The following is a 16,968-nucleotide window of genomic DNA, read 5'->3' as shown; positions in this document are numbered from 1 at the left end:
GCTCAGCCTCGGCACCATACACAGCACGGCCTGCAGACAAACACATGGCTTTGATCCTCAGAAAACTATTATATCCCTTGGTGTGATGGGGGCCAGAGAAGGGATCCCTATATCGCCTGGTGTGACGAGGGCCATAGAAGTGACCACTACGTGATCTGCTATGAGGAGGGCCACAGAAGTGAGTGCCACTTCACCAGGAGGCATAGCTCCATGCACCTGTACTTGCTCTTCAAGACATGCAGCTGGCTCACCTCGGCTCTGATTCTATGTGGGCCTGGGCCCAGCTGCAGAATTAAGCCAACCACACAACTGGGTGCTTCCAGCAGAGGTCTTCAGGGCCACTCAGGCCTGGGATCTGATGGTCACATGACTCCAGATGCTACTGACTGCATGAGCTAAGGCCAGAGATATGGATGCCTGCACGAAGACACTCCCCCAGTGGCTGGTCCAAGTCCCACTGGACAGCCATGAAGACTAAACCAGGTTACAGTGTTCCAAGAACTAGGTCCTAAGGCCACCCAACATACTCACTCAGTCTGCACTGGTTTTCCCCAGAACTAGCCAAAAGGCTGTCATTCCCCATGTGGAAGCCCCGGCACATGGGGCCAGGCCTATAGGCCTGCCATCTGGCCTTCAGCAGAGCCATACTGGGCACAAAGGACCTTGCGGCCCCTTCACACCAAGCTGGGGTGTTAAATGTGTTTAACTGCGTGTGCAGATACATGGCTTTATGCATGGACATGACTCCAAGATGAAAGAGGCACAGAACATCGGCTGGTGAGGTGGGTGTGGGTGTCAGAGGCCCACGCTGGACCAGGCAAGCCCACTGGTCTGTCTCTGCAGGATACAGGTACCAGGAGCACTGTGCTCCTTCCTCAAGGGCCACTGACTGACCCAGAAGACCTGGGTCACACATACCCCAGGGAGAAGAGAGAGGCCACAGAGGAGCGGGCAAGTCTGGCTGGACCCACTGCAGGTGGCTACTCCACCCCTCCGCCCAGCCCTGTGTCTTCAGGAGGCTGTATGCCAGAGGGCTATGGGTTACAGACAGGCACTCACAGGGTGAGCCCCTGCAGGTCTGCCAGCCAGTCAGCTCCTCACCACTGGCTCCTGAAAGGTGGTTCCAGTATGTCTGCTTTCTAAATGTCTCTTAAAACTGGGAAACCCCCCTTTGTCCTATTAAACAAGCACCCCAAGAGTTATGAGTGTAAGAGCAAGGCTGTTGTATCAGGAGAACCCAGCAAGCCACAGCCACACCCCTACCTCCCCAACCTGCTGGCCTCCAAGTCTTAGGGAGACCCTCCCAACAGCAATCACAGCAGGAACTGAAGCAAGGAGCACTTGTGCCCAGACTGGGGCCAGCACAGCCTCTGGGGACACTTGGTCAGCAGGGTGGCCAGCCACAGCCAGGCAAATCTGCAGCCGCAGGTATGTCCTGGTGCCCTCCATGGGATCACAGGTGAGATTTTTGCAAAGATGTTCTGGCATTACCCATGACCTTAGTAGAAGACACTTTGGCCAACAGTGCCCCAGATGAAAAGTGCCACATGAAACCCAGACCTCCCAGTGTTGCTAGGCAAACCTGGTGTGCCCCTGCCCCCATCCTGCTCCTCTTCCTCAATGCCCAGGGCCCACCAATAACCCACTTTAGGAGGAGATCTGCCACTGCACCCATCGTGGAGTTCAGGATGCAGGCTGCAAGTCTCACCATTCCCACTTTCCCAACCATTCGCCTGCCAGGTGCCTGTAAAGTCAGGAAGGGGCATGCAGCCCAGTCAGAAAACTGAATCAACCTTGAGGAGGCCTCCAAAGGGTGGGCCTTATCAAAAAGCCAAGCCTCAGGGAGCCCACACCTACCTTCCAAGGACAGCCTCACTGCACCCAAGGCTCTGACCCCCTGAGCATATCACCCAACCCCTCAGCCTGGGTCCCAGGCCCACCTCCCAGTCCACATACACCTGGCTGGGCATGTCATACTTCACTTATCAGGGCCAATGCATAAGAGAAAAACCAAGTAAATCCAAACAGAGACCAACGACAGCCTCATGGTAGCCACCAAGGCCCTTCTATGCCTGCGGATGCACCTTCTTCAGAGCTGCAGAGCCCATGTGACACCCTAGAGGAACTCTGTGGCTCTCCTTGGAGGCTCTGTAGGACCTGGTCACTGGACACCTGCACCCACATCCTCCTCCAGACGTGGCCTCACCTTGCTAGGGCCAAAGCCTCTGCTCTGCAGGACATGGCTGCTGCCCTTTTACCCTGGCCTAGACCCCATGGATGCCTGTGCTGGCACCATGTGAATAGCCCCATGTTAACAAGCCACTCTCGTCACGTCACTCACAAGGAAGATATTTGCTTCAACTCACTACAGAAAACCTCCAAGAGCGGGGCCCATCCTCAGCCTAGAAGCATGCAGACAGGCCACCATGGGAGGGCAAGGGACCAAGCCCCCAGGTCACCTGGAGGGAAGTAGGGAGCTGGCCTGCCGCCAAGAAGCCAGTCACACAGATACCTCCAGCAGGCAGACACCAGCCTCCTGCAATAAGCCACCTGAGAGCCCGGGTGAAGAAGCACGCAGACCCCAAGCCGAGGGCCAACGCTGGGCTCTCAGTACACGTTAATAAAAATTCTCCCTGACATGCTCACACTCTGTGTATCCTGATCTCAGGTTGTGGGGCCCTGGGGGTCAGGCACAGTAGGCAAGGACCCACCGCGGCGCTAGTGCTGGCTGGGGCGGGCTCAGGGCCCCCATTCACATCCGCACTCCGTTCCCGCTTGGTCTCCTCCAGGTCGGTCACTGTGCTCGGGCCCTTCTTCTTCTTGAGCTTGGCCAGGATGGAGGACTCACGCTCTGGGAAGGGCGGCATCTCCTCCAGGACAGTTGCCTGGTTGAAAGAACACAAGTTTGGCTTGGCCCAGGGCCCTGGATGCCTAGCCCCAGTCCACCAGGCCACTGCGTACCAGGATGTCAGTGCTGGCAACAGTACTGAGGCGCAGGTACTCCACAGCTCGCTGCTGCAGCTCCACATCTGCATTCTTCAGCTGGCTGTCGCTGCGCAGCACGTCCTGGATGGTGGTCTTTACCTCCGGAAAGAGGTTCACGAACTTGATGTAGGTAGACAAGAGCAGCGCCCGGGTGGGGACGCTGCACAGGTGGAACTTGGAGTGCAGCAGGTCGAACTGGATCAAGGGGCTGGTCAGGGCAAGGCAGGCTGTCAGCTTGCCAGCTCAGAGGCAAGCACAGCTGGGCGCTCATGCTAAGATAGAAGTCCCCAGGGAGGCTGCGTTTCCTGTGCCAGATCTGTCTGCAGGTACTTGAGGACACCAGCCACAGGACCACATAATCTGTACTTTTAACAGAGGCATGCTACTTGAATGACTTGGAGGGTGTTGAATCAATGTGAGGACAAGCACTTCCCATCAGGAGGACGAAGGGTGCAGGGCAACCCACGACAGAGCACATGCCAGCCAGCACACAGATGTGTCTTACCTGGATCGAGGATCCCCAGCTATCAAGTTTCCAAACTCCCCCAGGATGTAGCCGCCTACTTTGACCAGATTCTCATGGCATGCTGGAGCCTGCAGAGCCTACGAAACCATGAATGGGCTGAGCCAGGTACAGGAGCTGCAAGCCACAGCAGAACAGCCGGGGGCACCTGAGCCCAGGAGAAGAGGCTCAAAGGGACAGCAAGCTCAGGCAGGGGATCACAGAGTACAACAAACAGGAGCAAAAAGGGCAAAAAACACCACCCACCGGGATTCATATGAGCATGGGCACCAATGCCCTACTCACCACCCTTGCCCATCACATGAACCCAGGCCGCACCTCGAACACCGTCTTGGCAGCATAGCCCTGTACGTCGTCCCGGTTGATGACAATCTGAATGACTCGGTACCAGACCTCCTCGCTCACGTAGTCTCCTGCGATGCGGATCAGGTTGAGGATGGTGTCCACGTACCAGGTGTAGTCCACTGCATACTTCTCAGCCAGGATGGCCACCTTCAGCACCTGCCAGGGGCCCACCAAAGGACAAGCCATCATCCAAATCCGTAGAGGACCTAAAGTTGGGGTGTGTGGAAAGCCCTCACTGGTTCTATAAGGAGGCCCAGGGTGTGGAGCCGCTACTCAGGCAAGAAAAGCCATTGACCTCCAGGGACAGGCAGCAGTAGCTGAGCCAGGCATGCAATGGGACCCTGTTACCAACAGCCTCGTGTCACCTGCAAGATACCCCAGGTGAAATGGCACTGCACACCATCCTCAGGCCATGGCTCTTCCTCCCGCTGGCCTGCCCACCACATCCCCAGGCCCCCTCTTATTTACCTGCCCTCTCTCCATGGGAGGATTGCCAATTCACCACCCCTAACCTAGCCCCGCAAGCTCACACCATAGGGGCAGCCACCCAGTCTTCTTGCATGGAGCCCAAAGGGTATCAGCTGCCAACCCTGAGCCAGCCATCATGGTGACCAGATCCCTCAGGCCCCACCATCCCCAGCCTAGAGCTAAAACACCCATCCATCTACTCTGCACACCCCCTCTCCCATCAGATTCCAAGACACTTCCAAAGCGTCAAAGCCCATGGCCTTCGAGCCAGCCCTTGCACTCAGCTGTAGGCTGGGGGTCCTCACCACCTCCCACAGGACATCTTCCTGAGGCTACCAGGCCTGCCTCCAGCACCCAGAGCACATGCAGACCACCGTCCTGCCCCCAATCTGCAAGCACGTGAGGGAGAACAGCCTGTGGGCTGGGTGGTCGTAGCACCCGGACCCCCAGCAGCCAACAGGGCAACAGACGGGTGGGTGGTGGGTGAGTCCTGGTCCTGGGACTGAGACATGTGATGAAAGCCGACAGGACGACAACTCCTCATCTAACAGCCCATAAGCCAGCACTCAAACCCTGGGTGCGTGGCGCATACGTGATGTGCCAATAGGCACAGATCCCCTGACTGCCGCACCCCCTAGAGAAGAGTTAAGGAGGGCCTCTCCAGTGACCAGCCCCCAAGCCAGACACACCCCAACAAGCCCCACAACTCAGGCCAGAAACAGACACTGGCTGAAGTCGGCAGGCCACTTGCCCAGCCATGCCTTACATAGGTCCAAAGTGACCTTGAACTCTAAGCTGCAAAGCTGGAGTCAGAATACACCTTTCTAGGCGGGGGTTGTGCTCAGAAGTAGAGCGCTTACCTAGCACGCGTGAGGCACTGGGTTCGATCCTCAGCACCACATAAAAATAAGATAAAGACATTGTGTCCAAAAAAAAAAAAACATTAAAAAAACACCTTTCTATTGTACGTCAATTACCTCAGGTACTTAGAGAGCTGAGCAACACCCTGCCTATCCTCAGGCATGGAGAAGCCAGTGCCACCCCTGGGTTAGGAGCAGAGCAATCAGGGCAGCCATGGGGCTCCAAGGTCCCCTCCCTCAGACCTGCTCTGTGACAGAAGCAGGGGCCTGCTGGGCGGCAGCAGCCTGTCAGGAATGTGGCTGATGCATGGCGACTGACAGGACTCACGAAGGGAGCCACTGCTCAGGATTAGTTCCAGCTAGAGATGCCAAGGACCAGGAAAATCAGAGATGCGTCAGCTGTAGTTCAAAATCAGCACTGCTGACAGCTCTACCCACAGGATGTGAAATGCTGGCCATGACACACACCACGGAGGCCTCGTTCAGACCCTGCCAATCTGATACGGCACTGAAGGACAGAGGTCCTGGGAAAGCCTGCTGCTGGGCAGATGGGAGGCATCTCCTTGCTGACTGGAAGGCCAGCACCAAGGAATCCTCTGTCGAGCGTCTTACAGAGCCCCCACCAAGCCTGCTGGACAGCAACAGCCATCAAGGAGCAGTCCAGAGGTGGGCAAGCCTGGGCCGAGGACTCACAATCTCCTCTCGGATGGAGTAGTCGGCTGTCTCCAGGTAGCTTAGCATCTCGGCCACAATCTGCTGGGCATTGCTGCGGTCACACATGGCGTAGAGCAGGTCCACCGCTCGCTGCCGCACACTCACGTCCCGCTCTGTCTGCAGGGGAAGGAGGGCAATCAAGAGACTGCCCATGCAAACCACAGGCTGGTGGACAGTCAATGTCCCCTGAAGTGTGTGGCCCAGGGGCCCTGCATCTACATCCTGAGGGAGCCACCCAGGACTCCCCATGGTTCTGTCCTCATCAGGCAGTCACTGCACCCACCTTCCTCACTATCTGTACCTGGAAGCCCAACAGACTGGGGTTCGCCAGACCCCTCCCTCACTCACTCACTCACCACCCCAACGTGAGTCAAACAGTCCCTCCAGCCTGGAGACTAGCTCCCTCCCACTCACCACCACACCCACTTGACCAGCCAGGTTCTCTGTGCCCAGTGGTTGAGCCATGGAGGGCTCTCTATTGTGTGGTCACAGACTGGTTCCTTCTGCATCACCTGGGAACATCGCCTGGGAGCTCGCCTGGGAGCTCGCTATGACCCTGCCCCAGAAGGAACCAGAACACGATGTGTGAGGAGGGTGGGTGTGGTGGTGAGCTGAACACCCCAGAGCAGCACAGAGAAGGGCCCGAACAAGGGCTAGAGCCATGTGAATTGAGAGCTGTTCCCTGTCAACGACTATGGAAACGACTAGCACAGACACCAAGCCAGGACCAGAACCCAACCTCGACTGGTCCCCACAAAAAGCTCAGGGAGCCACAGAATGCCAGGACACGTAGACCTGCTGGGCCACTACCCACAGCTGGGCCAGGACACGTACTGTGACCTCCGCCTGTAGCTCTTTGCTGCTCCGTGCTCACAGGCAGGCCCGCTGGTCAGTCCTGCAGACTTGGGCAGACAGCAGGACGTGGCGACCCCAGCTAGGCGCCTCCAGAGCTTAAATTTCAGTTTTAAAGAACATATCTGAGGGGTTAGGGTTGTGGCTCAGTGGTAGCGTGCTTGCTTGCCTACCTAGCATGCGTGGGGCACTGGGTTCGATTCTCAGCATCACGTACAAATAAAATAAATGTCCATCAACAACTAAAAATTTTTTTTAAAAAATCTGAAATCCTCGAAAAAGTGAATTTTTCTCTGCCAAGTGTGATTTTTCTTAAAAAGAATAAAATATCTCATCTTTCAGCCAGGTGTGATGGTGCTCAGCTGGGGAGGCTGAGGCAGAGGACGGCAAGCTCAAAGGCAGCCCCAGCAGTGGAGGGAGACCTCAGCTACTTAGTGAGACTTTCAAATAAAGGACAGGGTCAGGGACAGGGCTCAGGGGTTAACATCCCTGGGTTCAATTCCTGGTACCAAAAAAATTCACCTTTCTACCAAAAAAGAATCGCTCTGTTCACTGAACCATTAGATGGAACTCAGCAAGCAGGATCCCACAGGAGAGCTATCCCACAAGTCAGGACTGCTGTGGTCACACGCGTGCAGCCCAGAGTCCCACGCAGTGTGGGACTGGCCAGGCAGTGTGGCCTCAAGACACGGTGGGACCCCATGGCAGGGCAGATGACAACTAACCCAGAAGCTGTGCCCAGTCTGTGTGATGGGTGACAAGACTCAGGCCACCACTTCTGGACCTAAATGCAACTGCCAAGGGCACCCAGCGGTGTCACAGAAGCACCCACAACTCCCACCATGGTGCTACCTTGAGGGCGTTGATGACAGTCTCGATGTGGGTCTTGACAGCCTCATGGGAGAACTCGGAGCTGGCCAGCGTGCACATGCTCTCCAGAGCCAGGTAGCGCAGATTGGTCTCCCGGTGCTGCAGGAACTGGCCCAGCTGGTTGCAGGCGCGCACGAGCAGGTTTGGTTCACTGCACAGGCAGAAGCGGGCGGGAGAGGCTTCCTCAGCACTGGTCACACCAGCAGGAGAGGCTTGGACCCTGCTGTGTACTGACAAGGGCATGATATGCCGCCCAAGCAAGAACCCCAGGGGCCCAAGAGGCAGGAGCCCAGCTTGGTTCCTCAGTTGGGTGTCGCATCCTACAGCTCCTGCTCCCTCTGGAACCTCCCAAAGTTCTGAAGAACTCCACCCACTCTGGAGTCTGAAGGTCAAGGTGCTGCTGGCATCAGGTCCTGACCAGAAAAGCAACTTCAATCAGCAGCCAGCTTGGTGCACACGTGTACGGGCAGCAAAAGGCCAGGGCAACCAGCCAGTGAGGAGGCACGAGGCACACACAGGCAACTCCACGCAGCCCCCACTGCTTCAGGTGACTCCAACTCTTTTTAAGTATATTCAGTGAGGACCATGAGGCAACCTCCAATTAGAAACCTCATTTCACACAGCCCCCAACCCTGATGAGGGTGGACATCAGCCTGCTGCTCTACAAGGAAGCAGTGACTAGAGAACAGCTAATGTCTGCCCACAGGCCCCGTGGGCCACACGTCCCCTCTCTGAGCCAAAGCACAGTGCTGTAGGCCCACAGGGGAGCAGGACAGCCACCCACAGCCCTCTGTGCTGTGTCCACAGGCAGGGTTGTCTCTACCAGAGACCTGGGCCAGCACAGGACACACAACCTTCTGCAGAACTATGGGAGAAGCCAATCGGGACACAGAAGCACAGAGAAACAGGAGGTGGCTCTGGGGATGGCAACAGTCAGCAAAGCATCTGGTGAGGGTTCTGGGGCCAGAGAGGGCATGCCAGGTGGCAGTGGGGCAGAGCCCATGGGGAGCAATGCTGAGAGTCACACCAGCATGTGCAGGAGGCCAGCAGCTCACCTGTCATGGTGGATAATCAGGCTGATGGCCTCGAACAGCACCGCATTCTTGGCGTTGGAGTGCTGTACTTTCTTTGACTTAGGCGGCTCCTGGGCTTTGTTCAGGATGGTCTCCAGGCACTCGGTCAAGCGGCCCCGCACTGCAGGGTCTTCTAGGCAAGGAAGAAGGACTGGTCAGGCTCCCTGGCCTCAGACCCACACCTGCTAAGAGGCCACCAGACTAGCACAGCGGATCTGTGGGCCCTCGACACAGCCAACCCTAATGGTGGGGCAGCTGGAAGCACTCACAAAACCACGAGAGAAAGCCGAGTCAGCACCCCATTGCCATGGCACGGACACCAGGAATGAAGGGTCCTGCACCTCAAAGCAGGCCGCACACAGAGCATTTTTACTGGGATACAGACCACCTTAGTGGAAAGGGAATAAAATCCACAGATACGGACAAACACAATGAAAAAATCTTAGGCTAAAGGGCCAAAGGCCTTCTATGCACTTGCTCTCACCCACAGGGAAGAGCTTCAGTGGCAACACAGAGGAAAGCCTCACAAGGCCTCTGGGACCAAAGGGAAGGAGCACAAGGACCAGTGATAACTTGGCAATTCCTGTGATATGGCTACTAGCACTGGTGACAGGCCAGCATAGGACTCAGTGGCACAGCATGGAGTTGATGGTAAGCCCTGCTTCATCTCTAGCACCATGGAAAGAAGGCTTGTCTCAAACTGCACAGATCTGAGACCACAGAAAAGCACAGAGGAACCCTAGTCTTAACAAAACTGAGTCACGGCTGTATCAGCAGAGGGAGCTACAAATGAAAACCAGGACTCCTGCAAGGAACTTCCCGCAACAGCAGAAGGCTCAAATCTACTCAAAGAACTAAACCCTCCCGGTGCAGGTCTGGGTAGGCCGACTTCCCCTGCCCCGCTGGCCATCACCTGGGGGTGGGTAGCACTGCAGCAGCCTTAGGAGCTTGACCGACAGCCAGGGCGCCGGGACAAAGTAGTAGGTGTAATCCTGAAGATCTGTTGAGGCCGACGTCACAATCTGTAACACAGAACAGGTGAGAGGTGCTGACAGCAGGAGCCCCAGAGGGCACCCAAGAAGCCACGCTGGCTCCTGAGGCCATGCCCATCTGCAGATCCACTCTGTTCCAGGTGCAGGTGCACACAAAGCACTGCTTTCCTGACTCCACATCAGGCACACTGCGGGCCTGTGCCACACCCCAGTGGATAGTCCTGTCACCATGATGCCTGCCATGCTCTGCAGCACAGAAGGGTCACAGCAGGTGCCAGTCAACAGCCAAGCAACAGTCCTCTCTGGCACCCCACTCTGTGATGCCTGAATGTGACATCAGCCTTTCCTCTGAGGGCTGGGGAATGAATGGCATACCAGAGCAAGAGCTTTAGGCCCCTGGGAAGGGAAGAGACTCCTCGAAGAAGCCAGAGTTCTGACTCCACCCAGGCCCTGCAGCCCCAGGCACGGACCTCTGTAGTGAACTTGCCGAGCAGCAACAGGCTGCACTTATAGCTCAGCACAGCCCTACACAACAGACCTCACCATCCTTGGAAAGGAGAACCTATGGCTGAGACCTCGTTCCTATTGGCACACAACCAGGGTCTTCCTGCTCCTGCTCCAGGAGCTCAGAGTAGCTGGCTCCTCCTCCCCACAGAGCACACGTGTGACATGGATGCCAGCATGAACCCACCTGAGAAAACTCAACCAACCCTTGCCCTAAGCTAAATGGTACTAACCTAAACTATGGTTGTACACACACCTCCTGCAGGAAGCAGAGCTCAAAGCTGCTCAGCAAAGACAGACCGACAGGACAGACACGCACTGCCAGAGAGCAGAGGCAAGCACATTAGGCAGGCACCACACTGTTTCCCATAGGGGAATTCATACAAAGGAGACCCTACTTTAAATGGCTTCCAGTTAATTAATTATAAAAGTGTCCAGCAAATTAAAGATAGGAACTTTTTTAACGTGATCAAGAAAACCAACAAGCAGTGGCCACATCTGCCAACCCAGCTGCTCCGGAAGCCGAAGAAGGAGGATTCAAAGCTCAAGGCCAGACTCAGCAACTTAGCAAGAGCCTGTCTCAAGATAAAAACTAAAAAGGGCTGGGGGGTGTGACTCAGTGGTTAAGCAACCCAGGGTTCAATCCCCAGTACCCAAAAGAAGAAAACCAACAACAACAACAAAAAAGAAACTGTTCTACAGCAAACATCATACTTAATGGTAAAATATCAAAAGCCTTCCCAATGAGACAAAACACAAAATACTGATCACGACTTCTGTTCAACATCACAATGGAGGTCTGGATTGGAGCAATAAAGCAGGTGAAATAAACAAATTTGGGCTGGGAAAGGAAAAATAAACATAGATGATACAGTGGAATGTAAAGAAAATCCAAAGAAAGCTGCACATTAAGTATTATCAATCAGGGAATTCAGGGGGCTGGGGTTGCAGCTCAATGGTAGAGCACTTGCCTAGCCCATGTGGGGCACTGGGTTCAATCCTCATCCCCACATAAAAATAAATAAATAAAACGGAGGTATTGTGTCCAACTACAACTAAAATTTGAAGGAAAAAAAAACCGACAAGGAGTTTGGGAAAGTTGCCAACTCCAAGATCAATGCAAGACTGACTATAGTAGCCAGCTTTGGTGGCATACGCCTGTAATCCCAACAGCTTGGGAGGCTGAGGCAGGAGGATTGCATCAAAGTTCAAAGCCAGCCTCAGCAATGGCAAGGTGCTAAGCAACTCAGTGAGATTCTGTCTCTAAATACAATATAAAACAGGGCTGGGGGTGTGGCTCAGTGTTTGAGTGCCCCTGAGTTCAATCTCAGGTACACACACAAAAAAAAGATTGACTACAGTAAGCCAGGTACAGTGGAGTCCTCTACCCAGAAAGCCAAGGCAGAGGTGTCACTTGAGCCCCAAAATCCAGGGAAAGCTTTAGCAACGGAAAACAACCCCCTCACAGAAGAAAAAGAAAAAAACTCAATCACACAACATATGGCCAAATGATTTTTGAAAAGGAGACCAAGACCCAATGGGAGAAAGATAAATCTTTTTAAACAAATGGTGGTGGAAAAGGTGGACATCCACCTGAGAAAGAATGAAGATGGATATTTAACCCACACCATCCACAAAATTAATGCAAAACAGATCAAAGATCTAAAGCAACAGAACCCTCAGAAGCAAACAGGGCAGAGAGTGATGACACTATTTTTGGCAATGATTTCTTGGATATGACACCAAAGCTGTAGACAACAGGGAAAAAAAAAAAAACAGACAAATTGGATTTCACAAAAACATTTTAATTTTCTGCACATCCAAAGATACTATTAACAAAGTAAAAAGACAACCCATGTGATGAGCAAAAACTACATTGAATACTGCCTTGCACACATTAAAAAGAGTACCCCCCCCCCAAAAAAAAAAACAAGAAAACAAGAGCACCAACAAAAATCAGCAAAACATGCACTGAGGAGGGTATGGAGAGACTGGAACGTCTGCTCACTGCTGGTGTGAATCCAAAATGGCGCAGCTGCCGTGGAAAACAGAGCAGCATTCCTCAAAATTATAACAGAGGCTGGGGTGCTAGTGGCAGAATGCTTGCCTAGCATGCTAGAAGCCCTGGGTTCCCTCCTCAGCACCACAAAAATAAATAAACAAATAAAGAGAATAAGCATATAATCCAGCAATTCCTCACTGGATGCACACCTGAAAGAAAAGAAAGCGGGGTGGGGGGATGAGGGAGTAGCTCAGTGGTAAAGAGCTTGCCTAGCACTTGAGGTCCTGGGTTCAATCCTCAGCACCACATAAAAATAAATAAAAATAAAAGATACTGTATCCATCTGTAACTAAAAATGATATATACACACACACACAGAGAGAGAGAGAGAGAGAGAGAGAGAGAGAGAGAGAGAGAAAAAGAAAGCGAAAGCGGGGCCTGGGAGAAACCTGCACAGCATGCAGATGCCCAATCCACTGGAGGTCTAGAGGGGAAAGGTGGGGCATTTACAAGAATTGTACAAAGTGCCCAGAGTCAATATGGAGCAGGAAGAGGGTCTGAGCATGAGGAGATGGAGAGAAGAAAGGAATCTGCCTCTGTGACCCCAACCCCAGCCTCCCAAAGTCTGAGCATTTGGGCTCAGTCAGCTGTCCCTGCCCCACTTCAAGGCCTAATTCTTGAGCTGTTCAGAGGAGTGGAAGTTTCCTCAGTTTCCTTCCCACACCTGCTTGACCCCCAGCGTCTCCTCAGGTGCTGCAAGGCAGAGGGAGAAGGAAAGGACTGCCTGCAGGTTCCAGCTGGGTGCCAGTTCCCCTGGCCCAGCCCCATTATCCTCCTCCCACACCAAGCAGCCTTGGAGAACAGCAGGGAGAACAATCTCTGCCCCCCAATTTAATCCAGAACCAACCGTGATGACAAAGGAGCATCCCCTCCCCATCCCCTTCCCCTCCTACAGAGGCAAAAGGAATAAGAGAGAGGAAGAGGAAGGGACCCAGACTGGTCACATATACCAAGGAAACACATCACAGGCCTGGCCAGGGCAGTTGGCAGACCTCCACTTCAAAGTGTGACGGTGCAGGCCACCTACATGCTCATGCTGACAGGCCCAGCAGGAAGGGCTGTGGCCTAGCATCATCAGGGCTGTCATCAGGGCTGTGGTCAGCGTCACCCTCCAGGAGAATTAAGCAGCCAAGTGGCAGTTTCTGTTTGATCCCAAGGTAGACAGCAATGTATGAACATACATTCCCCAAGTCTGGCATACCACCCCTCCACTCCCTGCCTCTGCCCTCAGTCCTAGACCTAGCCAATGGAAGGTGCTGCCGACGGTGAAGCTGCAGGCCAGGAGACTCCACTCCCCAGGAACCAGGCTGTGACTGAGAAAGGCACCCACAGGTGCCTGAGCTGATTCCCAGAGCATTCTGCATCACCACAGGTGTTCCTGCAAGTGATCGTGGTGGGAGGAGGCTGTCAGGGGTGCCCTGCTGTCCTTCCACAGCTTGGGGATCTCAGCCTTGCGGTGGTTGTGAGCACTGCTGATCATGGTGCTGGAGGTAGGCAGCCTACCTCCTGACGCCTGGAGCTCAACTTCAGGCCTGGCAGCTGCTCCTCCTACCACTCGGCCTCCCCCAGGCTGGCCAGGCTGCCCCGGGAGTGGAGGGATGCCAGGGATGGGCCACAGAAGGCACGGGTGGTGACAGATGAAGGGGTGCCTTTCCTGGAGCATGACAGCTTGGTATGGGCAGGCTTCGCCCCCCTGTGCCAGGGCCAGCTGGGGCACCCAGTCCCCACCCACCAAGGTCTTCCTATCCTGCAGGAGGCAGCTGGGGGGGTCACTCTTTGTACTTCTGGCAGTTCGAGGCCTCTCAGTTTCTTCCTGGGTGTAGCCCCCACATACCATCACCTCCATTTGCTTGATGTCCCCAAAGTTCTGCTCAGGCTCTGCATGTGATTCCAGCTCCTCAGCCTGTGGCTGGAGAGCACAGTGTTTACTTGGGTTCAGCACCAATGATCTCTATAGGATACTCTCAGTCTGTGGATATAGAGAAAGGGACCCAGTACTTCCCCTGAGGACACACTCCTACAGCTCCTTGAGGGCAAGGAGCCGCTGACAAGGGGTACAGCATGATGCCAGGCATCATCCACCTCTGGCCCATCGTACCTCTTGCCCTGGAACAGCTCCAGGGCAGCAAATGGGTGTTCCTGCGAAACATGTCCAGCTTCAAGCCCAGAGTGAACTCACTGCTGAGCTGAAGACTGTGACCTGGAAGTCTGGAGGTCCCCCGCCCTCAGTCCCCATGCACAATGCTTTTCTAGAGTCAACAGTGCGCTCGGTACATCCTGGCTCCTGCGTCCTCCTCCCTGTGGCCACCAGGTACATGTCTCCTCAGTCTCCACCAGCTTCAAGAGCTTCATGTGTGGGGTGTTATAGGCCCTTCATGATGCGGGCTTCTTGCAACAGCCTCAGCAAGCTGCTGGGGGTTCTGCTGGACCCTGCCTGGACGGCAACCTCCCGCTAGGCCAGCTTGCCTGATCTGAAGCAGGCAGTAGTTGCCCATGCGGGGCTGTTCCTCAAGACAGAAGGTGATGGGGTTCAGCAGCAGGCACCCAGGGAGTAGCTGGACCAGGACAGTCCTTTGCCAAAAGACTGCCACTGCCCAAAGTGCCATGCTAAGGCTGAGACGCAGATGGGAGGATGAGGCCTGAGCTGGACTGCCCCCATCAGACCACCCCAGTCGGATTGCCAAGGGGCTTCTCTGTCACAGTTCCAGTGGTTGCCTAGGGCGTGTGCCTACCACCAAGACATCTCCTCTGGGTCCCAAGGGGCAGAGGCAGCTGGGGAAGGCCGGGGCGGGATCCAGGGTTTCCCCATCTTCCCCTCCCCTACTGCCAACCTAGGAACATGAGCCCAAAAGCTGGGTGCCATGATGCTTGAGTCCATGCTGTGGGAGAGGAAATGGTGGGGAGGGGGCATCAAAGGTCTTAGCAGCCCACACACTGGGTTCACAGGGTGCCATGGGGCGGCTCACAGAAAGGCAGGCAAGGGCCAGGGAGGGGCACAGAGCAAACTGGGGCCATCTATATGAAAGAATATTACACAGCCTGAAAATGGAGTTCTGAAATATTCAGCAACACAGGTGAACCTTGAAGGCAAGTAAAATGAAAGAAATAAGTTAATCACAAAAGCAATCCTGTGTGATTCCATTCATGAGGTCCTGAGCTTGTCAGAGTCCCAAAGACAGAAGGCCAGCCACTGGAGCAGGGGTGGGGTAGGGAGCCCATGTTTAATGGGGACAATATCAGATTCACAAGAAGGGAAGAGTCACGGTGTTATGTGTGCATTATTAAACCACTTCACACCACTGAATTACACTTGGAAAGTTAAGAGGGCGTTCTGTTACCTGTATCTTATATAAACAGACAGCAGAAAACAGTGAAGAACTGGGCTAGGGTATGGCTCATGGGGAGTGCACTGGCCATGAGGAGTGCACAAGGGGCTGGCTCAATCTCTAGCATCACACACACAAAAGTAAAAATTTCAAGCTACTGCTGGGCGTAATAGCACACACCTAGAATCCATCCCAGCGGCTTGGGAGGCTGAGGCAGGAGAATTGCAAGTTCAAAGCCAGCCTCAGTAAAAGCGAGGTGTTAATAAGCAACTCAGTGAGACTCTGTCTCTAAATAAAATATACAAAGTTAAAATATACAAAGTTAAAGAAATAAAAAAATCAGGCTATCATTCAAAATAGCATTTTAAATGTAAAATATAGAAATACATCTAATGAAAGAATCTCAAAAAGATAAAATGCTATGGAAAGTAAAGACTATCTTGGGCCAGGGTTGTGGCTCAGTGGTAGAGCACTTGCCTAGCATGCATGAGGCACTGGGCTTGATCCCCGGCACCACATTAAAAAATATATATAAATAAAATAAAGGTATTTAAAAAAAAATAAAGACTATCTAAATAAATAAAGAGAGATACCGCAATCATTCATAAAGTCAATCCAAAATCCCAGTAGGATTTTGGGGGTAGGGAACCAGGACATCAGGGTTTGCTCTGTGGGACACCAAGAGCCAGCCCAGTAAGGTCAGGAGCACAGGAAGAGAGTGCTTGAGGAGAGCACAGAGGAAGGCGCCTGGTCTGCAGGGCTCTTTAGCCTGGTCCAGGGTGCCACACCATAGAAGAAGCATCTGCACCACCAGCCTTGGAACACAGGCTCAGCAGCCGCACTCAGAGAGCATTGATCACAGAGAAGCCTAGCAAATCTGACTGCACTGCTGTAGAACCTGAAGGCAGAAGACTCCATGAAGACCATGAAACACAGGTTCACAGCAATTTCCAAACACAGAGCAGGGCAACCCATGTGAAGCTGCCATTTTTGAAGCTCAACCAGAAATAAATGTTGGCCAGTTCTAAGGTCCAAACTAATATAGCCAATAGAGTTCTCGTATCTAAAACAAACAAGGAAATTCCACGAAACAACAAAGACAATCCTGTAGAAAGATGAACAAAAGTCTTCAGCCCTACATAGGACAGATCCCAGCAGCCAATCCACATGAAAAGTACCACCTCACAGACAGTGAGGAGAACACAGCATAGATCACAATGAGAAGCCACAGTCAAGAGGCTAACCCCTGCAGCACTGGGCAGGGTGCAGAATGGGTGCACAGATGCCCAGCATGGGTGCAGACGGCAAAGCCACTTTGGAAGCTGGGTGCATTGCCCCTCAACTTAGGAGAGCCACCCTGGACCAGTGTGAGCAAGACAGAACCACAAGAGCCT

General features: G+C 53.7%; 1 protein-coding gene across 5 annotated transcripts in view; it reads right to left on the bottom strand.

The window, feature by feature from the left end:
• Ap2a2 (adaptor related protein complex 2 subunit alpha 2) overlaps positions 1-16,968 on the bottom strand; it is a 65,015-nt gene that overhangs the window by 11,077 nt on the left and 36,970 nt on the right. For 3 of the 5 annotated variants that reach the window (XM_078045279.1, XM_078045281.1, XM_078045283.1), the window contains 8 exons: positions 9,604-9,712; positions 8,673-8,823; positions 7,600-7,768; positions 5,875-6,012; positions 3,827-4,009; positions 3,491-3,588; positions 2,962-3,193; positions 2,712-2,885 (listed from right to left, as the gene is read on the bottom strand). In XM_078045279.1, coding sequence (XP_077901405.1) covers positions 2,712-2,885; positions 2,962-3,193; positions 3,491-3,588; positions 3,827-4,009; positions 5,875-6,012; positions 7,600-7,768; positions 8,673-8,823; positions 9,604-9,712 — 1,254 coding nt within the window. The remainder of the gene's footprint in view (positions 1-2,711; positions 2,886-2,961; positions 3,194-3,490; positions 3,589-3,826; positions 4,010-5,874; positions 6,013-7,599; positions 7,769-8,672; positions 8,824-9,603; positions 9,713-16,968) is intronic. The other 2 variants (XM_078045280.1, XM_078045282.1) reach the window with 1 other exon arrangement.

This window comes from Ictidomys tridecemlineatus, chromosome 4 (assembly GCF_052094955.1).
Source record: "Ictidomys tridecemlineatus isolate mIctTri1 chromosome 4, mIctTri1.hap1, whole genome shotgun sequence".
Lineage (NCBI taxonomy): Eukaryota > Metazoa > Chordata > Mammalia > Rodentia > Sciuridae > Ictidomys > Ictidomys tridecemlineatus.
Note: the sequence above shows the minus strand (reverse complement) of the source record. Positions and strands in the feature narration are given on the sequence as shown.